This window comes from Alexandromys fortis, unplaced genomic scaffold (genome assembly GCF_014885135.2).
Source record: "Alexandromys fortis isolate MF-2015 unplaced genomic scaffold, M_Fortis_MF-2015_v1.1 scaffold_1, whole genome shotgun sequence".
NCBI classification, from domain to species: domain Eukaryota; kingdom Metazoa; phylum Chordata; class Mammalia; order Rodentia; family Cricetidae; genus Alexandromys; species Alexandromys fortis.
In genome coordinates this window covers 23378358-23395304 of record NW_026067927.1, presented here as the reverse complement: position 1 = coordinate 23395304, position 16947 = coordinate 23378358, and the positions used below count along the sequence as shown (strand labels likewise).

The window sequence follows — 16947 nt, the reverse complement described above, 5'->3', positions numbered from 1 at the left end:
ACATGAGGAAACTGTATTAAAGGGTTGCAGCGTTAGGAAGGTTGAGAACCACTGATTTACAGGCATGTGCTACCATGCCTGACGTGGTAATATATCAACTGTGGAGTTTTACTGTCCCCCAGGGAGGGAGGGTATTATTGTTCGCACCTGGTGCATAATTAAAACCTGTTAAAGCGACCATAGGTTAGGCATGGTAAAGACAGCTCTGACCTCCTCTGAGTCTAAGGGTTCCCTATGTCGCAACCACGAAGGCTGAGACTATTCTGACCACATTCTCGGTGTTTCGGAGGCCCACAAAGTCAGGCCACATCTCCATGTCTTGGCTGTGGGCCCCAGCCCCGCTCTGTAACACTGTGAGCCTCTGGAACCAACACCACCCCCTCCCATTCAGACAGGGCGTGGTGGGACTTACTCTTTGGGGAATGGAATGGGCTGAAGCAAGCTGGCCAGAGACGGCCTCCAATCATCATAGTCAGACCTAGGATGAGAGAGGAAATCGGTGAGGAGTGGCCTCAGGGAGGTTTTCCACAAGCAATCCCGCATGGCCGTAAGACGGCAAGTATCTGGGGTTATCACACAACGTGGATGCTGCCCCACCTACTTCCTGGACAATGTCCACAGCACAGCATGAATCAATAAAGAACATTCCAGACTCACACAAGAACCAAGGGGCAACCAACCTAGGTACCCAGGATCGCATACCCCCCTTGTTCACAACTGAGACTTTCTTGTTTCAGTTCATCGCCCTTTTGAGCTATCACCAAAGGTGAGGGACCGGTCTAGGTCTCTAATCCCTAAATCCATGTCGATGCCCCAGACCTTAAGACCTCAGAATGTGACATCTGGAGAGACAGAGGGCCTCTTGGTTGGACCCTGACCCAATCTGATTGACATGAGAAGTATGTACAGAGAAAAGCCCCCCAAGAACTCAGAGAAAGGGAACCAGGGCAGGCTAGCCCGCCACACCTTCACCTGTCTCCTCAGAACTAAGAAGAAGACACTGTAGTTATAGCCACACGGCCTGTGATGAGGTCACAGTAGTTCAAATATCTCTCCCATCACTGGCTGACAGACCCAAAGGGAAGCGTACAGACCAATTCGAGAAAACCAACCAACCAACCAACCAACCAACCAACCAACCAACCAACCACAGTTTGAGGCACTGTCCTCATCTACCAGAAACTTCTTTCTTTTTAGACAGGGTCTCAAGGCCAGTGAGACGGCTCTGTGGGTAAACGTGCTTTGTCCCCAAGCCTGACAACCCGAGTTCATGGTTGAGCCCCAGAATTCACGTGGTTGAAGAAGAAAACTAACCCTTGCACACTGTCCCCTGATCGCCACGGGTATGCCGTGGTATCTGAATTGAATGCACACATGCATTCGGCAGCTGAAGAGCGAACCTCAAGGTAGTCTGTTTTCATGGCACGAGGCTCATCTTTTCAGTGGCTGGGTGGATAGCTGGCCCCGGGCTTAGAGTCTTATTCTCGGTCTTCTTTGACATTCAGAATTCAGGTTTCCTGCCGTCACCTCCACTAATGAGCTTCGCACATGGTCCATCCCCCGCCCCTACTCCTTCTTGATCTTCCAATCCCATTCAATCTATTGGTTTTGATTTTGAGGTAGGTATCTCATGTAGCCCAGGCTAGCCCTGGACTTGCTATGTAGCTGAGGATGACCTGGTCCTCCTGTCTCCACCTAGGATTTCAGGCATGCTTTACCGTGTGTTGGTTTGTGCAGTGGCAAGAGTGGACACCAGGACGCTGAAAGCGAGGCAAGCGCACTCACTACCAACGTAGTCACGTCTGGTTCACACTTCTTGATTTTTTTTTACACTGCCGATAACCTGCCCACCCGTGTATACTCTGTCCTTCTGTCTGGGCTTCCCATAGAAATACAGCCTGCTGTTTTTCAGCCCCAGAACAAATGCTTCCTTCAAACAAAGTACAGCTCAGATAACCCTTGGCTCTGGACTATTCCCGCCCTGCCGGCCTCTGAATGAACCCACGAGAAATGCCTTCAGGACCCAGATCACACCCTGGAAGGCTCTAAGGCCCAGATGGACAACATGGAAAAGAATTGCCAGAAGGGTCTGGTGGTGTTAGATAAAGTCATAACAGTGATATGGCTGACACCTAGGCACGTACTGTGCCCCCGCACAGGGCTCAGATTTGATCACTTCATCTCTGCGACACGCACAAGAGGTGGGAGAAAGGGATGTCTGGGTTCGGCAGTAGGAGGGGAGGGGCATGACAGCCTGTTGCACTGTGTGCTGGAGGCTGCTAGGCCTGTGGACTGTGCCAATCGACAGTCTCAGAGCTCAGAGGCCCCCGGGATGTATGCTGGAATGCCTGTTCTCCCTGGTTCCTTTCTGGGTGTGTGTGTTGCGGGCGGGGGTTTCACTTATTTATGCAATGAGCTTGCCTTCCTATGACGAGATTCCCGCCACCCTTAACTGACCCATGGTCAGCACATCGAAATGTGACCTCCTATGTCCCGTCCACTGTGTGCGACATGCTTTCTTCTGAGGCCCTCCTAGAATCTTCCTGGCCAGGTGGGGGTCATTGTCATCGCTTTAGAAACACAAATGCTGGAGCGTAGGCATCTCAGCCTTGGTCTCAGGTCAGAACTGAGCCTTGAACCTGTTCTGTTCCTGGCTCCTGTCTATGTTCTGCCCACTAGGCAGTCCAGCGCCTCACTAGAAGGTGACCAGGTCATACCTGCAGGAGAAAGCTACACTTCTTGGGTCTTTTTTTCTATTAAAAAAAAAAAAGTTTTACAGGGGCCTGTATAATGTTTTTAAGCACATTTAAAAAAAAGTTTACAAAATAAAATTTGGAAGCTTGGGAGGGGAATGGCTTAGTAGGCAAGAGTGCTTGCTGTATAAGCATGAGGTCCTGAGTTCGAAACGCAGCGCCCATGTCAAAAGCCTAGTGCTGAGGTGAATAGGATCACGGGGGCTTGCTACCTGCCCGCCTAGCTCCAGATTTAGTGAGACCCTGTTTCAGGGACGAAGGCAGAGAGTGACAGAGTAGGATGCCGAATGTCGTCTTCTTTGCCTTCACACGTACACGTGAGATACATGTGCACACCACACACATATACTACACCCACCTAGAAAGAGTTAAGATTTGTTCTGTGTAGAAAGGCTATCAGAGAACCCTAAGGAGATTTAAACACTTACGTCAGAATGGGGTTGAGGGAGTGGACGTGGGGCTCCTGGGGGCCTCAGAATCAGGGGTACTGTCTCCCTTTACCTCGGCTGCTCTTTCTGCCTGGATGGAAGTGTGTCTCACTGCCATGGTCACACGTGAGTCTGTGGTTTCTATACTGCACCCCACTACACCCTGCTCTTCATGTCACCGCTTTGGGCACGTGGTGCTCCTCATACTCTGAGAGACAGACAGCTGGGGCCTTTGTCTCCGAGCACAGACCCTGGCTTACCATCGACGGGCAACAAATGCTTCAAGAATATGTGGATTAGTGCTGGGATGGATGGATGGATGGATGCATGGATGCATGGACGGACGGACGGATGGACGGACGGACGGGGACCCTGAAAAAGCTCTGAGCTCTCCTTACTGAAGACCCCAGGCCTGGTCTTGGCCAACTCAGCCTACTCCAGGCTGGCCCAAAGCAGGTCAATCCTGATGTGTCTTTGGAGTACGGTCCCTTCTTCAAGGGTTGCCAGGGGAGGCTTGTGGTGGCTGTTCGGAGGCGTCACGTTACAGTGATGCCAGAGCATACCTTGGAGAGCTTGTGGTAACAGGTAAAAAATAAAGCACTGCCTGGCTGGCCATACCAACCCATATTCCCCGTGGCCAGTGGTATACCCAGAGTTCTGAGTGTGGCTTTTCTCACCCTCACAATGTCCAAAGGGCCACTTCCATTCCACACCATATCACCTTCCCTTTTTGTTTTTGTTTTTTTTTTCACTCACTATGTAGACCAGGCAGGTCTCGAACTCAGAGATCAGCCTGCCTCTGCCTCTTGAGCACCGGGACTAAAGGCCTGCACCACCCCTCCTCGCTCTATCGTCTTCCCTTCTTTACCTCTCATCTGGATTGAGCCAAATGTTCACTCTCACCAAGAACCATGGGACAATGGAGAAAACGTCCCATTACTGACACCTCACAGCAGCCCTCCACGGAGAGGGCAAGAGAAGCAACCTGAGGCCCAGAGGAGCCAGGAGCACCGTCTCAGGTTACTCAACAGATAAATCCATGTCTATTAGACACCGGCTTCTTGCCACCCTCAAGCGTGCTGAGTGCCACGGTGTTTGTTTCCTAAGCTGTCAAGAAATGATAACTGTGCCTTATCCTAACTCTATCCTAGGACAGGAAACCCCGCTATGCTACAATCACCAGCTGCGGCGACTCCCCTATACTGGGTGAACCTCTACGTGTGTTGGCCTGGGCTACAGTTATCACCTCCCATGCTCACGCTACACCACCGAGGCCTGGCTGGAGGGCTAAACTCAGGGAGGTCAGATGACGAGTTCGTGTCACAGATTAGAAAGTGGCACCCGGGGAACACGCACCCAGCTCCGTATGACCTAAGCCTGCTTTCTTGACACAAGACATTACTAGAGCCCTCTGAATCACATGGGATTATTGAGATCCAGCAAGTCTGAGGGCCTGCGGACCACAGATCTAGGAGCCAGCCTGGTTTGACAAAGTTTAGAAACTTGGTCTCATTCTCGTATGACCCTTCTTGGCTTTATCAGACTGTTCCAGGCCTGGGCATGGCCCCTGACCCCTGGCCCATGCCCTGGAGTTGCAGTAAAACAGGAGCTCTGGTCAAGAGGGTGGAGCAGAACACTTATTCGTGAACTCATTTGTAAAGGAGGTAACGTCTGTCAGTGGTGAGAGGCCTTTCAGGCCTGCACGCTCCCGGGGGTGGGGGGATTCACATGGTAAGATGCCTGGGGACATTCCAAGGCAGCCAGCTCAGCTCTGGCCTGGAAGGCTGCTGCCATGAGGGTAGCTCAGAGAGGAGCCCACAGCCAAGAGCCTGGGGAGGTTCAGAGTGCTGTGGTTTTGGCCAGGAAAGAAACGAGACTCCTCTCTGCTCTATGAAACCTGGATCTGAGCTCAGTTCTCGGTGCTCTGAAGGCATTTTGGAAGTTTCTTCCTTTGGCTGTAGGATCAATAAATTGGGCTGTACCCTCCCTCGGCCTCAGCCGAGGGGACACAAAGAGGCTGGCACTGATTTTGAAGAGCCCCCTAGTGCTCTTAAGGACAACAGGAAGTACAGACAGGTGACTGCTGCCGTCACATTCTCCCTCAACCACAGGAGTCCTTGGTCTAACTAACCATGTATATACATTCAGCTTTAGACACCACAGTCCTTATCTGGGAGCACAAAATACCCTGTTGTGCCCTCCCGCACCCCGCATTCTGGTTTACAAGTCAGGTGGACAGAATACCCCAATGGGCTTTCCCCTCCCACCTTTCCCATTCTGGTTTACGAGTCAGGTGGCTGGAAACTCACACAGTGTGAGTAGGACTGAAACAAACAGATGCTATGAGACTGGTAACACCACAGGATGCTGGAGATGCTGGAGGACCCCCCCCCCCCCCCCCCGCGCCACACTCGCAGATACATTTGACTTTTTGCTTTGTTTTTGAAATAGGGTAGCTCATGTTGACCTGGTACTCACTATATAACCCAGGTAGCCGTTGAACTTGCAGCCATCCTCCTGCCTTAGTATCGGAACACTCTTGTTGCTAACACACTTGCCTCTATGCACATCTAACTCAAGTGTGCACACACAGGCTCCTCGGCCACAGCCACCCCTATAAGGACCAGACTCCCAGCCACTGCCATCCCCATGGCAGCGGGGCGGGTTCCGGGGTACTCACAGCAGCTTGAGGATCTCCACGTGGCAGCCAAGTGTGCGGCCGGCCTGGGGGCCCAGCTCGATGCTCATGGTGCCACATGCTGGGCTCACCATGAGGCAGTCGATGAGGTTGGGCTCACTGTCGTTGCCCGTGCTGGCCGTCAGCGCCGGCTTGGCAGTGCTGGTGCGCTCCACCTCCACGTGGACCTCGCTGGAGGCCACAACCACCGACTTGAGCCGTGGCTCCGACAGTGTGGCTTCCTGAGACACCAGGTCGGGGCTGGGGTGCAGCAGGCGCAGAGGTAAGGTGGGCTTCCGGTCGCATGGTTGCTGGCAGCCGTTCCGGATCTCCTTCAGACTGGGGGAGTTGTCGCGGCTGGAAAGGGAGAAGAGAGACGTCAAATGTGGGCAGGGGTCAGCCTTGGCAACCAGAAAGCCCAGCACTGAGCAGAGATGAATGAACGTCTATACTCGGGATGCTGAGGCAGGAGGATACCCGCAAGTTTAAGGCTGGTCTAGACTACATAGTCAGTCCCCGTCTCAGCAAAGGAAACTGAAAACCAGAGGCCATTGGTGACACAAGCCCAGATTTCCTGAGCGTTCATGCATCAGCTCAGGGGAGCTTCAGGTTCCTCTAAAAGCCCTGGAAAAGGACCACAGATGTAGAGCTGTCGTGAAGTCCATCAGGACTGAAGAAGTGGAACGCATGTGCACAGCTCGGGAAGAGGAACACTGAACCTGGAGTCCAGACCGGTCTGCCATCTCCATAACCCATCACAGCTTAGCACAGTGGGTACTCAACATATACCTGATCAACAAATGGGCATTCACCTGTGACAGCCACCTCGTGCTGGTGCAGCCAGACCAATGCTACCCCTCACTGTGACAGTCATCTACCACTGGTGCACCGAGACCAATGCCACCTCACGCTCTGACAGCCACCTAGTGCTGGTGCACCCAGACCAAAGCCACCCCCCCCCACTGTGACAGTCACCTATCACTGGTACACACCTGTGACACTTGAGCAATCCAGTCCTGCTCCACTTGTTCTCTAAGGTGAAGCTGCCCCTCCCACCTTGATGCCATCATGCCCTTCAGGGCCCATTTCATTGCCTGCCCAGCCAGGTGAGAAAACACAGCGTCCGCCCTTCTCCTGGGAGCTAATAGTCCATGTCCATGGTTCCCAAGACCCACATTCTGGTGGGCCTGGACTCCCCAGGGGTCCTTTTGGAACCCCCCTCTACATTCTGGCATCTCCAACTGCCTGGAGGTTTCTAATGCTTGTGCTAGGTGTCATAGGGTGGTGACTGAGGAATTGGGCTTTTGGGCCACAGTTGCTTAGAAAACGTGAGATCAAACACTGCTGTCTGGAACTTCTTTGCAGCAGGACTTGTCGGAGCCCTGACCTGATAAAGCCCCTTCCAAAGCTCCCCTCAATTCCTGGGACAGCATCTTCAGGCATGGCGACAGCAGCAACAGGATCTGGGGCTGGTGTCCACGCTGCCGGGCACCAGGTTTCACACAGGCTCTCACATATGCAATCTCCCAGGGGCATGGGAGCCAGACTCCATGGGGCTAAGTGATATCTCTCAACGGCACAGCCTCTGAGTCTGAGCAGCTAGATCAGGAACCTGCCCTCTGCTCTAGGAGCTAAGGTACCACCAAAAAGTTAAGTTTCCAAGACTGCAGGTTTCTCTTCCAGGAAGTCCCCTTTGATTTCCTCTTCCTGCCACGGACATATTCCTCGCCTGAACTCTAAAAGCTTATCTTTTTTTCTATCCTAGTGGACACTACCTTTCCCTCAACCAGGGAATTTCTGAAACATCCCCAGACTCAAGGATCTCAGCCCTAGGGAGGCGGACACGAACAAATGCCAGGGCTTCCACACGACTGAGCACAACAGGTAGCGGGAGCTTGTAACTAAGCCTGACAACCTAGTTCAATCCTTACTTAGACCCTGCAAGGTGACAGGTTAGAACAACTCTTTTAAGTCATTCTCTGGCCACACGAGCCTTCCGGCAACAAATAAACAATCAAATGCAAATAAAAAAAAGAAAAAAATTAGTGCTTACAAAAAGAAAAAAGGAAATAAAGAAAAAGAAAGAGCTACTTGCTTAGGTCCCTCTCAAACCTGTCACACATGCGCCATGTCCCCAAAGAGAAGCAAGCGCATGCATGCTTTGGTGTAGAGGGCTGGGCCTCGTGCTGGCATCCCACGTGGCAGCCCCAGGGCCATGTGCAGAATTTGCGAACAGACTCAGGGAAGGCCTGAATCCATTTTGCACCTGTCGGGAGCTAGGGCTGAGCGCAGCCCACTGGGGGCGCTCAATAAACACGTTTTGGCTTTGCTGGGGGAAAGCAATCACTGGCTTCTGGAAACCTGTGAACTCCACAGTGGGCGGAAGCCGCATGTGGTCTGTGAGTTGGGGCCTGCGCATCTCCGTGGGCTCAGACCTCATCTGCTCCCCTGAGCTCGGCACTCCAGCTCCCTCTGTTTGCCTCTGCTGGGGTCGAGGAGTGGATTTTCAAGGCCTCTTGGCTCTGCTCGGTGATTTTCCAGACAGCCACGCTAACCTGGGTCAGGCTGTCTGTTCTTTGAGTGCGGAACATCGTGTGCTCACCGGGAGTGGTGCGGAGGCCTGGAGGACACTGGGAGGGACTGACCAATGGGCCAAAAGGAAACAACTCGGCAGAATCAGGCCTGGAAGAGGGGGGGGGGAGTCGTGCCATCATCTGGGACCCCCAACTCTCGAGGACTTCCAAAGGCTCAGCTGCGCTCCGCTGGGAGCCAAGGCCAGCCTGCGTGGGAGGAACAGCAACCTATTGTATCTGCCTCACGCCTTCATCATGACGGTCCCTCACGATGGAGGCTCTGCAGCCTGTCTCTCACCCAGCAGCAGGAGAGGGGTAGTGTTGGAAGGGAAATCCCCATAACATCCCTCCGCTACCTAAACTTACTGTTGACTCACCCATGTTCTCAGAAAATGTAACCTAGGCCACCTTCCTCTGAAGCGTGTCCTCTGGCTCAGCATCTGCCACGGGTCAGTCTGCAAACCTCGCCCCACACCCACACACTGAACGTAAACCTAAGTTTTTATTCGTGTCATTAGTGTGTGTATAAGTGAGTGTGGTGTCGTGTGAGTATGCCCACTTGCATATGTGTGAGTGCCTGTATGTGTGGGTACACGGAGTGGCCAGGGGTCAATGCTGGGTGGTCTTCCTTTATTACTCCCCACCTTATCTACTGAAGTGGAGTCTCTCATTCGAACCCAGAACTTGCCGATTTCCCTGCCCTAGGTAGCCAGCTTGCTCTGGGGGGACCCATCACATCACATCGCTAGGGATTACAAATGGCTCCATGCCCGCTCATAAAAGCCCAGCTTTTACAGGGGCTCTAGGGATCTGAACTCTGGTCCTCACACTTGGACGGCAAGCACTTAACCTGCCAAGCTCTACCAGCTGCCGACAGACACCATACCCAGGGGAGGTTCCTTCTTCTTCTTCGGCTTCTCTGTCTCTGGTCTTAGCCACACTAATTACCTTGGCTCCTCCTCTGCAGGGACCCTCTGCCCATGAGTAGCAAACAGACTCCCGAATCCCCCGCCAATAAAGTCTGCGTGTAACTTCAGCAGGCCGGGTAGCTACCTCTGCGGCAGGTGTTCAGGACCACAGATGGGAAAATGCTGTGCTGGCCACCAAGAGCCACCCCTGGGCCTTTGCACACGCTCTTCCCTCTGCCCATACTCCTCTTCCTCCTTCTTGCCTCCCTACTCGTCTGGCGGCCTTGTCTTCATAGCGCCTCCCTGGAGGACCCTTCTAACTTTCTTCTGGCAAGCGTTCTCTTCTGTGGCTAGGGGTCCAAACAAACACCTCCAAGACCACGCCAATCAGTCAGGAAAGGCAGCAGGGCCAGGGTATCCTTTCCTTTCTTTCTTTTTTCTAAGCTGTAGAGCCCCTGTCTTGTGCTGGCAAAAGGCCAACAGCCACCTCTCTAGGACAAAAGCGCCTCCCCCATCCTCCGTCTATAGCAAGCATCAGCCAGTTGCTTTGGTGTAAATCCCACCTCACATGACCCCACGCTGCCGAGGTGATGTCACCACCAACTGTGGGACATCCCGAGACAGACAGGAGCTGGTATTCCTATGGGACGGAGCGGCACAGCCTTTGAGCTGACCCCTGGGATGTGGCCACCCTTTCCAAAACAAGGAAATAGTTTATTATTGCCTGAGGTCTCCTCGCGATGTCAGGACCAGGACCAAGAACAACAATCCTCCCCTCTCGCGCCCTGCTACCTAGGAACACCCCTCATCTGTCACCACCCCTTTCCTGTCCTTCTTTGCCTGCTGGTTTTAGTAGCGCTATTTGCTCAAGGCCAGTGACCCCAAAGGCACTCGGGCCCTTTTGTTGAGAGAATACCTCAGTACATGTTATCCCACCCCCTCCTGCCCCGCTCTGATGGATTCTAGACCGTGGGGGCTCCTTGGAATTCTGAAGCGTTTCAACTGAACAACCGGGTAGCTGCAGCAGACTCCACCATGTCCTGCATCAGCCTCTGAGGACCTAAGAGACTACTATAGAAAGCTGCCCACAGATCAATGGTACCCGTGTGCCCCTAAACAGCCTCAACCAGGACAAATGGGGTCAGTATTGAAACTGGGTGGAAGGTGAGGGTGACAAGGCATACAACGGGCGTGCCCCGCCTAGTCTCCTGCATCAGGGGTCCCAGGTGAGGGACACAGCAACTGCCCCCAGTAGCCACAGGTGCCCCTACCTCCTAGGCACTTAAGTCTTCCTGGGGCTCCTCTCCCCAGGCAAGCACCCATAGTAAGCCGCTTCTGGCCCCCTCACTACTCCGTTTCACCATGTGCATGCCTGTCTCCCCATCTGGCAGGTTCTGGTGTAGTCAGAGATCCATACATGTCCCCCAAGAGCAGTCACCCCAGGAGGGGAAATGCTCTCAGGCACAAGGCAGTCACTTCCTAGGGTCACTGAACATGGATGGTACTCTTCTGCAGCAGGCTCTTGAGAAACACCAAGACCCAAGTTCCAAAATGGCAGGGCTGGGGACACGCCTAAGGCCCCCTCCCCAATGCACACACAAGTACACACGTGTATACACACATCTGTTTCTCTTTTTTTGCGAGACAGGTTCACCCTATGTAGCCCTAAACCTGCAATCCTCCTGCCTCAGCCTCCAGGGTGCTGGAATGACAAGCGCCTAGAATAACACACATATCTGCATGTCTGAGTGGTCCTTCATGCCACCCTCCCTCTTCAGTGTGTCACCCTGCCCCAGAGTGAGCAGCCTTCAGCATAAAATACTCGTAACTAGAGCCCAGGTGCCTTGTGGCCTTGCAGTGACTGATACCGGATGTCACGTCGTCTTCTCAGCCCTACACCAGGGCTGGGCCCACACCAATGGGCTGAGGCATTGGGCAAACAGCATAAAGTCAAGGCGGCAACAGCCACTCCACCTTCCCTCCCGAGAGGGGTGACCAGCCACCCTCTTCAGCAACACACTCCCAGGACAAGGCGGCACTGTGCCCCCACCCAGACCAACGCAGCACAGTAACACTGACCTGTTGATGAACTCTTCATAGCAGGAGTAGATGGCAGCCAGGCACACAGCCACAAGGTTGGGCAGGACCCGGGGATGTGGGCAGTGCCCTGTGGGGCCATGCATGCTGGAAGAGAGCAGAGGGACCGTGAGGAGGCTGTGGAGTAGCTGTTGGCCTGAGGTATGGCTGAGGCGCTAAGGTACTCCCCAGGTGTGAGGCGGCCTGCTCCGCCGGCCCTGTGGAGGCCAGGTGGCAAGCCTGTGCCATGTGGCTGGTGACTCAGGCCTACAGTCCTGGCTAAGAATGGGCAGAGCTGGGGGCTAGCTGAGCTGCCTGGCCAGCTGCCCCTACACCCTGAGCTGTGTGGAAAGAGACAGGCCCCCCTCAGTTCACGAGAACATTTGAGAAGGAAACCTCACAGAAAACAGGTCAAGGTTAGAAGGCAGCGAGCGCTGTTCTTGTCCCTGGTCCACGTTAAACACCCACAGCCCCAGGGGAACGGGGGTTCAGAGACAAGCACATGATCCAGGAGAACCCCTCCAGGAGGCTAAGGGCTTCCTCCTGAGTTATTTATTTGCACAACCATCTCCCGGGATCACAGAGGAACAATGACAGGCTCAGTGTCACGCAACAAGCAAGTAGCCGGGACCATGCAGGGCTGGGAGAGTCTGGTGGAGTGCGCCTCCTACAAGGTGAGACACTGATCGTCCCTGTGTATCACAAACCAGGTAGTGTGGGTCAGGGAGAGGAGGGGGTGGGCGGGCAGGAGGGACATACCTTTGAATGAACTTCTTGACTACTTCCATGCCGGCATTGAGCTCATTCAGGGCGAGAATGTACTCCTGGGTGAAGAGCCTCAGCCTTGGGCACTTCCCGAAGTCCTGCAGGGACAACAAAGGCAGAGTTAACGGAGGCCTGGCTAGCAGGAGTTGGGGAAGGCAGACAGCACTCACCTGCACTCACACCTCTAATGACCCCCATCCCCCACCCCGGTCTGTAGGGGTACTGGTGCAGGCTGCACGTTCCTACCCCATGGCTCTGCCAGGCAGGCAGAGGTCCTCCACTGGACTTTGAGTGGCAGATGTCCTGCCTGGTCCCTGGTCACCCTGGGAAACTGTAAGTTCTTTGGAGGTAGCCACCTGCATCTCTGAGCTGGTGTCCGAGGCACTCAGCCATCAGAGAGACTCCAGTGTAGTTACAGTGAGGAGGGCTACTCATGTCCTGGGGTTGGAAGTAGGTAACTTGGTTCCGGGCAAGTGTAGTTCCACATATCCTGCTACAGGCAGAGATGAGACACTAACTTTCTCCCAGGTGGAGGAGTGAGAGGGGAAGCTGGCTTTGGAGTGGCGATGGACGAGGCATAGTCCCTCAGGGGTTTCCTTTGGTTTGGTAGACCTCAGACACCCCTGGTCTCCAGAGCGAAGAGTGTATGAAGACCACAACCACCTTGAAAGGCATGGGGGGGAGACAGGAATGATGGCGTGCACCTGTGATCCTAGCTCTTGAGAGGCTGAGGCAGGAAGTTTGTGAGTCTGAGACCAGCCTGGGCTCCACCGTGAGACCCATGTACAAACAAGGATGCTAGTGGTGACTGGGAGCTGGAAGGGGATGTGGGTGTTAGGCGTGGGCGTGCAGGAAGGCAGGCAGTGTGTAAGAACACAGCGAGGGAAGGGCAGGGTGGCTGCGTCACTGAAGGTGGGTCAGGAAGGAGGCAGCAGCAATGAGGAGGAAGATGGGCACTTAAAAAGGCAACATTCCTAACCTGAAGGACAGCCGCATCGAGAGCCACAGGCGCCCATCTGTGACTGCACTTGAGACTTAATTATGGGCCCTGGCCAAGGACAAAGGGATTCTTCCTGCTCTAGCCGAGTGGCATAATATGAGAGTGACATCAGCAGGTGTGGGCAGAGCAAGCCCGACCAGGAAAGAGAAGCCAAGTACCTAGAGTGGCGCAGGGGCTTGGTGAGTCCTGGACTTGTCTAGGGAAATGGGCGATGAAGGAAGAGGGAAGCACACTTAGAAAAGGCCTTTCAGGTCTTACTGTCCATCTGTGCTCGCTCCCATGCTCAGTGAGGGGTGGGATGGTGAACATTGACAGGTACCAGCCCACAGTGCTCTGCCATAGGTGTATAGTCTGGTCAGTGGGAGGAAGGACACACTCTTGCTCCAGCTCTGGAAAAATGATGCATTCGGCCAGCAAGAGAGTAACAACAGTTGGTGTCACCCAACTCATCCTCCCCGGCTCAACAGGGACCTATTTAAAAATCACCTTGCGGATCAGGGGCAGAGCCCTGGGTTCAATCCCCAGCACAGGAGTCCGGGTGTTGCTTTACTTACAGCGTACTCTCTAAGGTTGTTTGTTTACACAGGGGAAAAACAGGGAGGAGCCTAAGCGGCGTGCACACACACTCATGCACAGGCACGCTTGCAGACAATGGGCGTGCACACATACGACACTGAGTTAGGAATAGAGTCCAGCAGGCGGACTTTGAGGCAGGTCATCTGGCCTTCCCTGTCTAGAGAGATGCCCACAGTTCTCTGTTCTCTGACAAGAGGTGACAGAAAAGCTGTGTGGCCTCGGTCAAGCCAACCTGGGCTGCTCTGAAGGGCCCTGTGGGATGAAGAACGGTGAACCCATCTCTAACCCCCTCCGCCTCTAGGGTCGCATGAGTCTGCGGACACTGCTTCCCTGAGCCCTGTTAAGGATGTGTGGTCATGAGACTCTAAGCCGCGGCTTTACGTTTCCCGCTCTTCCCCTGGTTCCTTTCTGTGCTTCCTTCCTGTCAACCTGAGTATGGCCAAGATCCTCCAAGAGTCAAATGTGGCCCAGATAGTGAATGTCCCTGATGCCTGTGGGGGTTGAGGAGACATCATTTAAAAGCCAGGCCAGCAGGCAATGTAAATTATGCATCTGCCCTGGAGATGTTTCTTATTTGTATTGAAAATATTACCCCGCGGTCACTCCTGGAAGCCCATGAAATGAACCAAGCACAAGGCTAACAGTGCGTGGCTGAGCCCTTGGGGGCCAGACTGTTGACTTTCCCCTTTAAGGCCACTTCCCCAAAGAACACTTATGAGATGTTTATTGACTACCAATGAAAACGCAGAATTGCTTATGCCCGTGAGTAGCAGGATCTATTCATGGTACCCACACGGTTCCCAGTTGTTCCTACTGCCTGGAGCACTAAGTAGCAAAACTCTCCCTGAGGCTGCAGGTGTGCCGCACTGGATTAATGACGTCTGTCACAAAAGCACTTTCACTCCTGACTGGGGGAGGGGTTGCACTATACACACCTCCCACTACCACCAGGGGTTTGCTGAGGGCACAGGACAGTGTGCGGCACATGGACTGATTTTCCAGGTTGTCTTTTCTCAGTCTTTTCATGTACCCAGGCAACCTTAAAAAAAAAAAATCCAGCCAGCCGATGGCTGGCTCAGGACCACTCGAGGTGACTGACCTTAGATGTCCACTTTCCACATCATACACACTCGCGGTGACACTGCCTAGTCTTTCGGGTCTCAGACTTCTATGTATATAATGTCAGAGAGCTGTCACTGAGTTAATGACACCATGTTGTTTGGCTCCAAAAAGGTGCAAATTAAATCTCCAGGGAACATGTTTGTTATTCTTAGGCCTTGTCTGCGCTGCAGGCCTGTGGTCAGCCAGCAGGTCTTGGCCGTTGAGTCTCAGTTGCCTTACGTGCAGCACTGAGAAAACAGCCGCCATTCTTATATAAAGTGCCACACAGATGTTGACTGCTGGGTCCTCGGAGGGGACAATTCAGTTCCGTCTCGTATGTTTTCAAAAAACGAACTAAACTATACTCCCTTTCGATTCCCATCACCCCCCCCCCAACGTGTGTGCCACCTTTGTAAAAGACAGGGCCTCATGTGGAACACACTGGCCTCAAGTTCATCACGTACTTGAGAATGACCTTGAATTGACTGGCCTGCCTTTGCCTCCCCAGGGCTAGGATTGGAGGGGTACATCACCACACCTGGTTTATGAGGTGCTGGAGACAGACCCTAGGGCCTCATGCATGCTGAACAGCATCTCCAGCCCTTTCAAGGCCCTCTGTCTGTTCTGGGATGGCACGTGACAGTTGTCCTACGTCCTTCCTCTGGCCTGGGCAACAGCTCAAACTTTCCTTATTTTAATGACCTGGGCAGATATTTTGTTTCCTAAGATTGGGCCGGGGCGACAGGCTACAGGGGGAGAGATCCTCCGGGTAAGGGTCCAGCAGTCACCACTGTGATGTTGATATTTAGGCAAAGGCCACATTTTCTAGGCTTTTCCCACTGAAGCTGCTCTCACCCCTCTCCACCCTGCCCTCCAGAAGGAAGTCACTGCGCTTGCCCATCCTTCAAGAGTGAAGAGTCCCACTCCACACCCTGGAGAGCTGAGTACCGCCTATGCTTCAACAGTGGGGACCATGCTGTATGGAACCCACGCCCCCAGCCACAACATCTATTCTCACCTACTGGAGAAAGACTTTCCTGCCTGCTTTCGTGAAGAAAAACAACAGCCCTGGAGAACAGGCTACACACAGCCGCAGATCCTGAAACAAGCACCGGCCACACCCGCCCACCCGAGGCTGTCCAGTCACTCACCATGTTATGCTTAAGGATCCTCTGAACCACCGGGGTGAACACCTCGATAACCACCATGGACCGGGGCCGCTCTCTGCAGTGCTGGGGGGAGAGGGACATAGTCAGTGCAGGCAGGGGGAGCCCCACCCACAGCCCGCTGCTCCCAGAGGCCAGGGGAAGTCACCAAGCCCAACATGGACGTAGGTTCCCTTGCTGAATGAGGCCGCAGCTTACTCAGGAAAACCGTATGCTTTAGAGCAGGCTGAGGCTCACGGCAAAATCGCCAAGTGGAGACGTGTCACGGTTTCCCCATCTGCCAACTGCTCACAGTACACTTGTTGCAAGTGATTAGCCTATACTGGCACGTCACAGGGCCCGGTCAACACAGGGTAGCCGCTGGGCATATACTCTAAGGGTCTGGACCCAAGGCCAAGAATATACACATCACCATGACAAGTTCTGCCTTGAACTCTATTTGCCTAGCACCTTGCCCTTCCTCCAGCCTTTACAACCACTGAACTCCGAACCTCCCTAGCAGCCTGCCCCTCCTAGAGCTGTACGCAGAGGTGAACAGGGCCTGTCTGAAACGAGGAGATGGAAGAGTAGTCGATTCTTTTTTTTTTTTTTTTAACGTAGAGCCTGAATGTTTTTATGCAATGTTTTCAGTGTGCTGATTTTGACAGCTTCCTGGTCCTGGCGTCACGCCAGCGCTCGAAGTTTTGGGTTTTGGAGCATCATGGATTTCAGATTTGGGGACTATAGATTCTTAACTCATAGCTGAAATCACAAAGACACGCATGCTGCGCAGCATGGTGTTCCCGAGTGCTAACACTCCTGGGATGTGAGGCTAGTGCTCTCTGCTGGCTGGCTGCAGCTCCACTCTTTGCCCACTTCCTCTTTTGAGACAGGCCATCCTCCTGCCTCAGTCTTCCCTCCGCTGGGATTACAGGTGTGCACCAC

At 53.7% G+C, this 16947-nt stretch overlaps 1 protein-coding gene across 1 annotated transcript in view; it reads right to left on the bottom strand.

The window, feature by feature from the left end:
* The window catches only part of Cmip (c-Maf inducing protein), a 191282-nt gene that overhangs the window by 13265 nt on the left and 161070 nt on the right, over positions 1–16947 (bottom strand). The window contains exons 7-11 of the mRNA XM_050143904.1: positions 16009–16089; positions 12175–12278; positions 11419–11523; positions 5862–6215; positions 413–478 (exon numbers count right to left, since the gene is read on the bottom strand). Of these exons, the coding sequence (XP_049999861.1) occupies positions 413–478; positions 5862–6215; positions 11419–11523; positions 12175–12278; positions 16009–16089 (710 nt within the window). The remainder of the gene's footprint in view (positions 1–412; positions 479–5861; positions 6216–11418; positions 11524–12174; positions 12279–16008; positions 16090–16947) is intronic.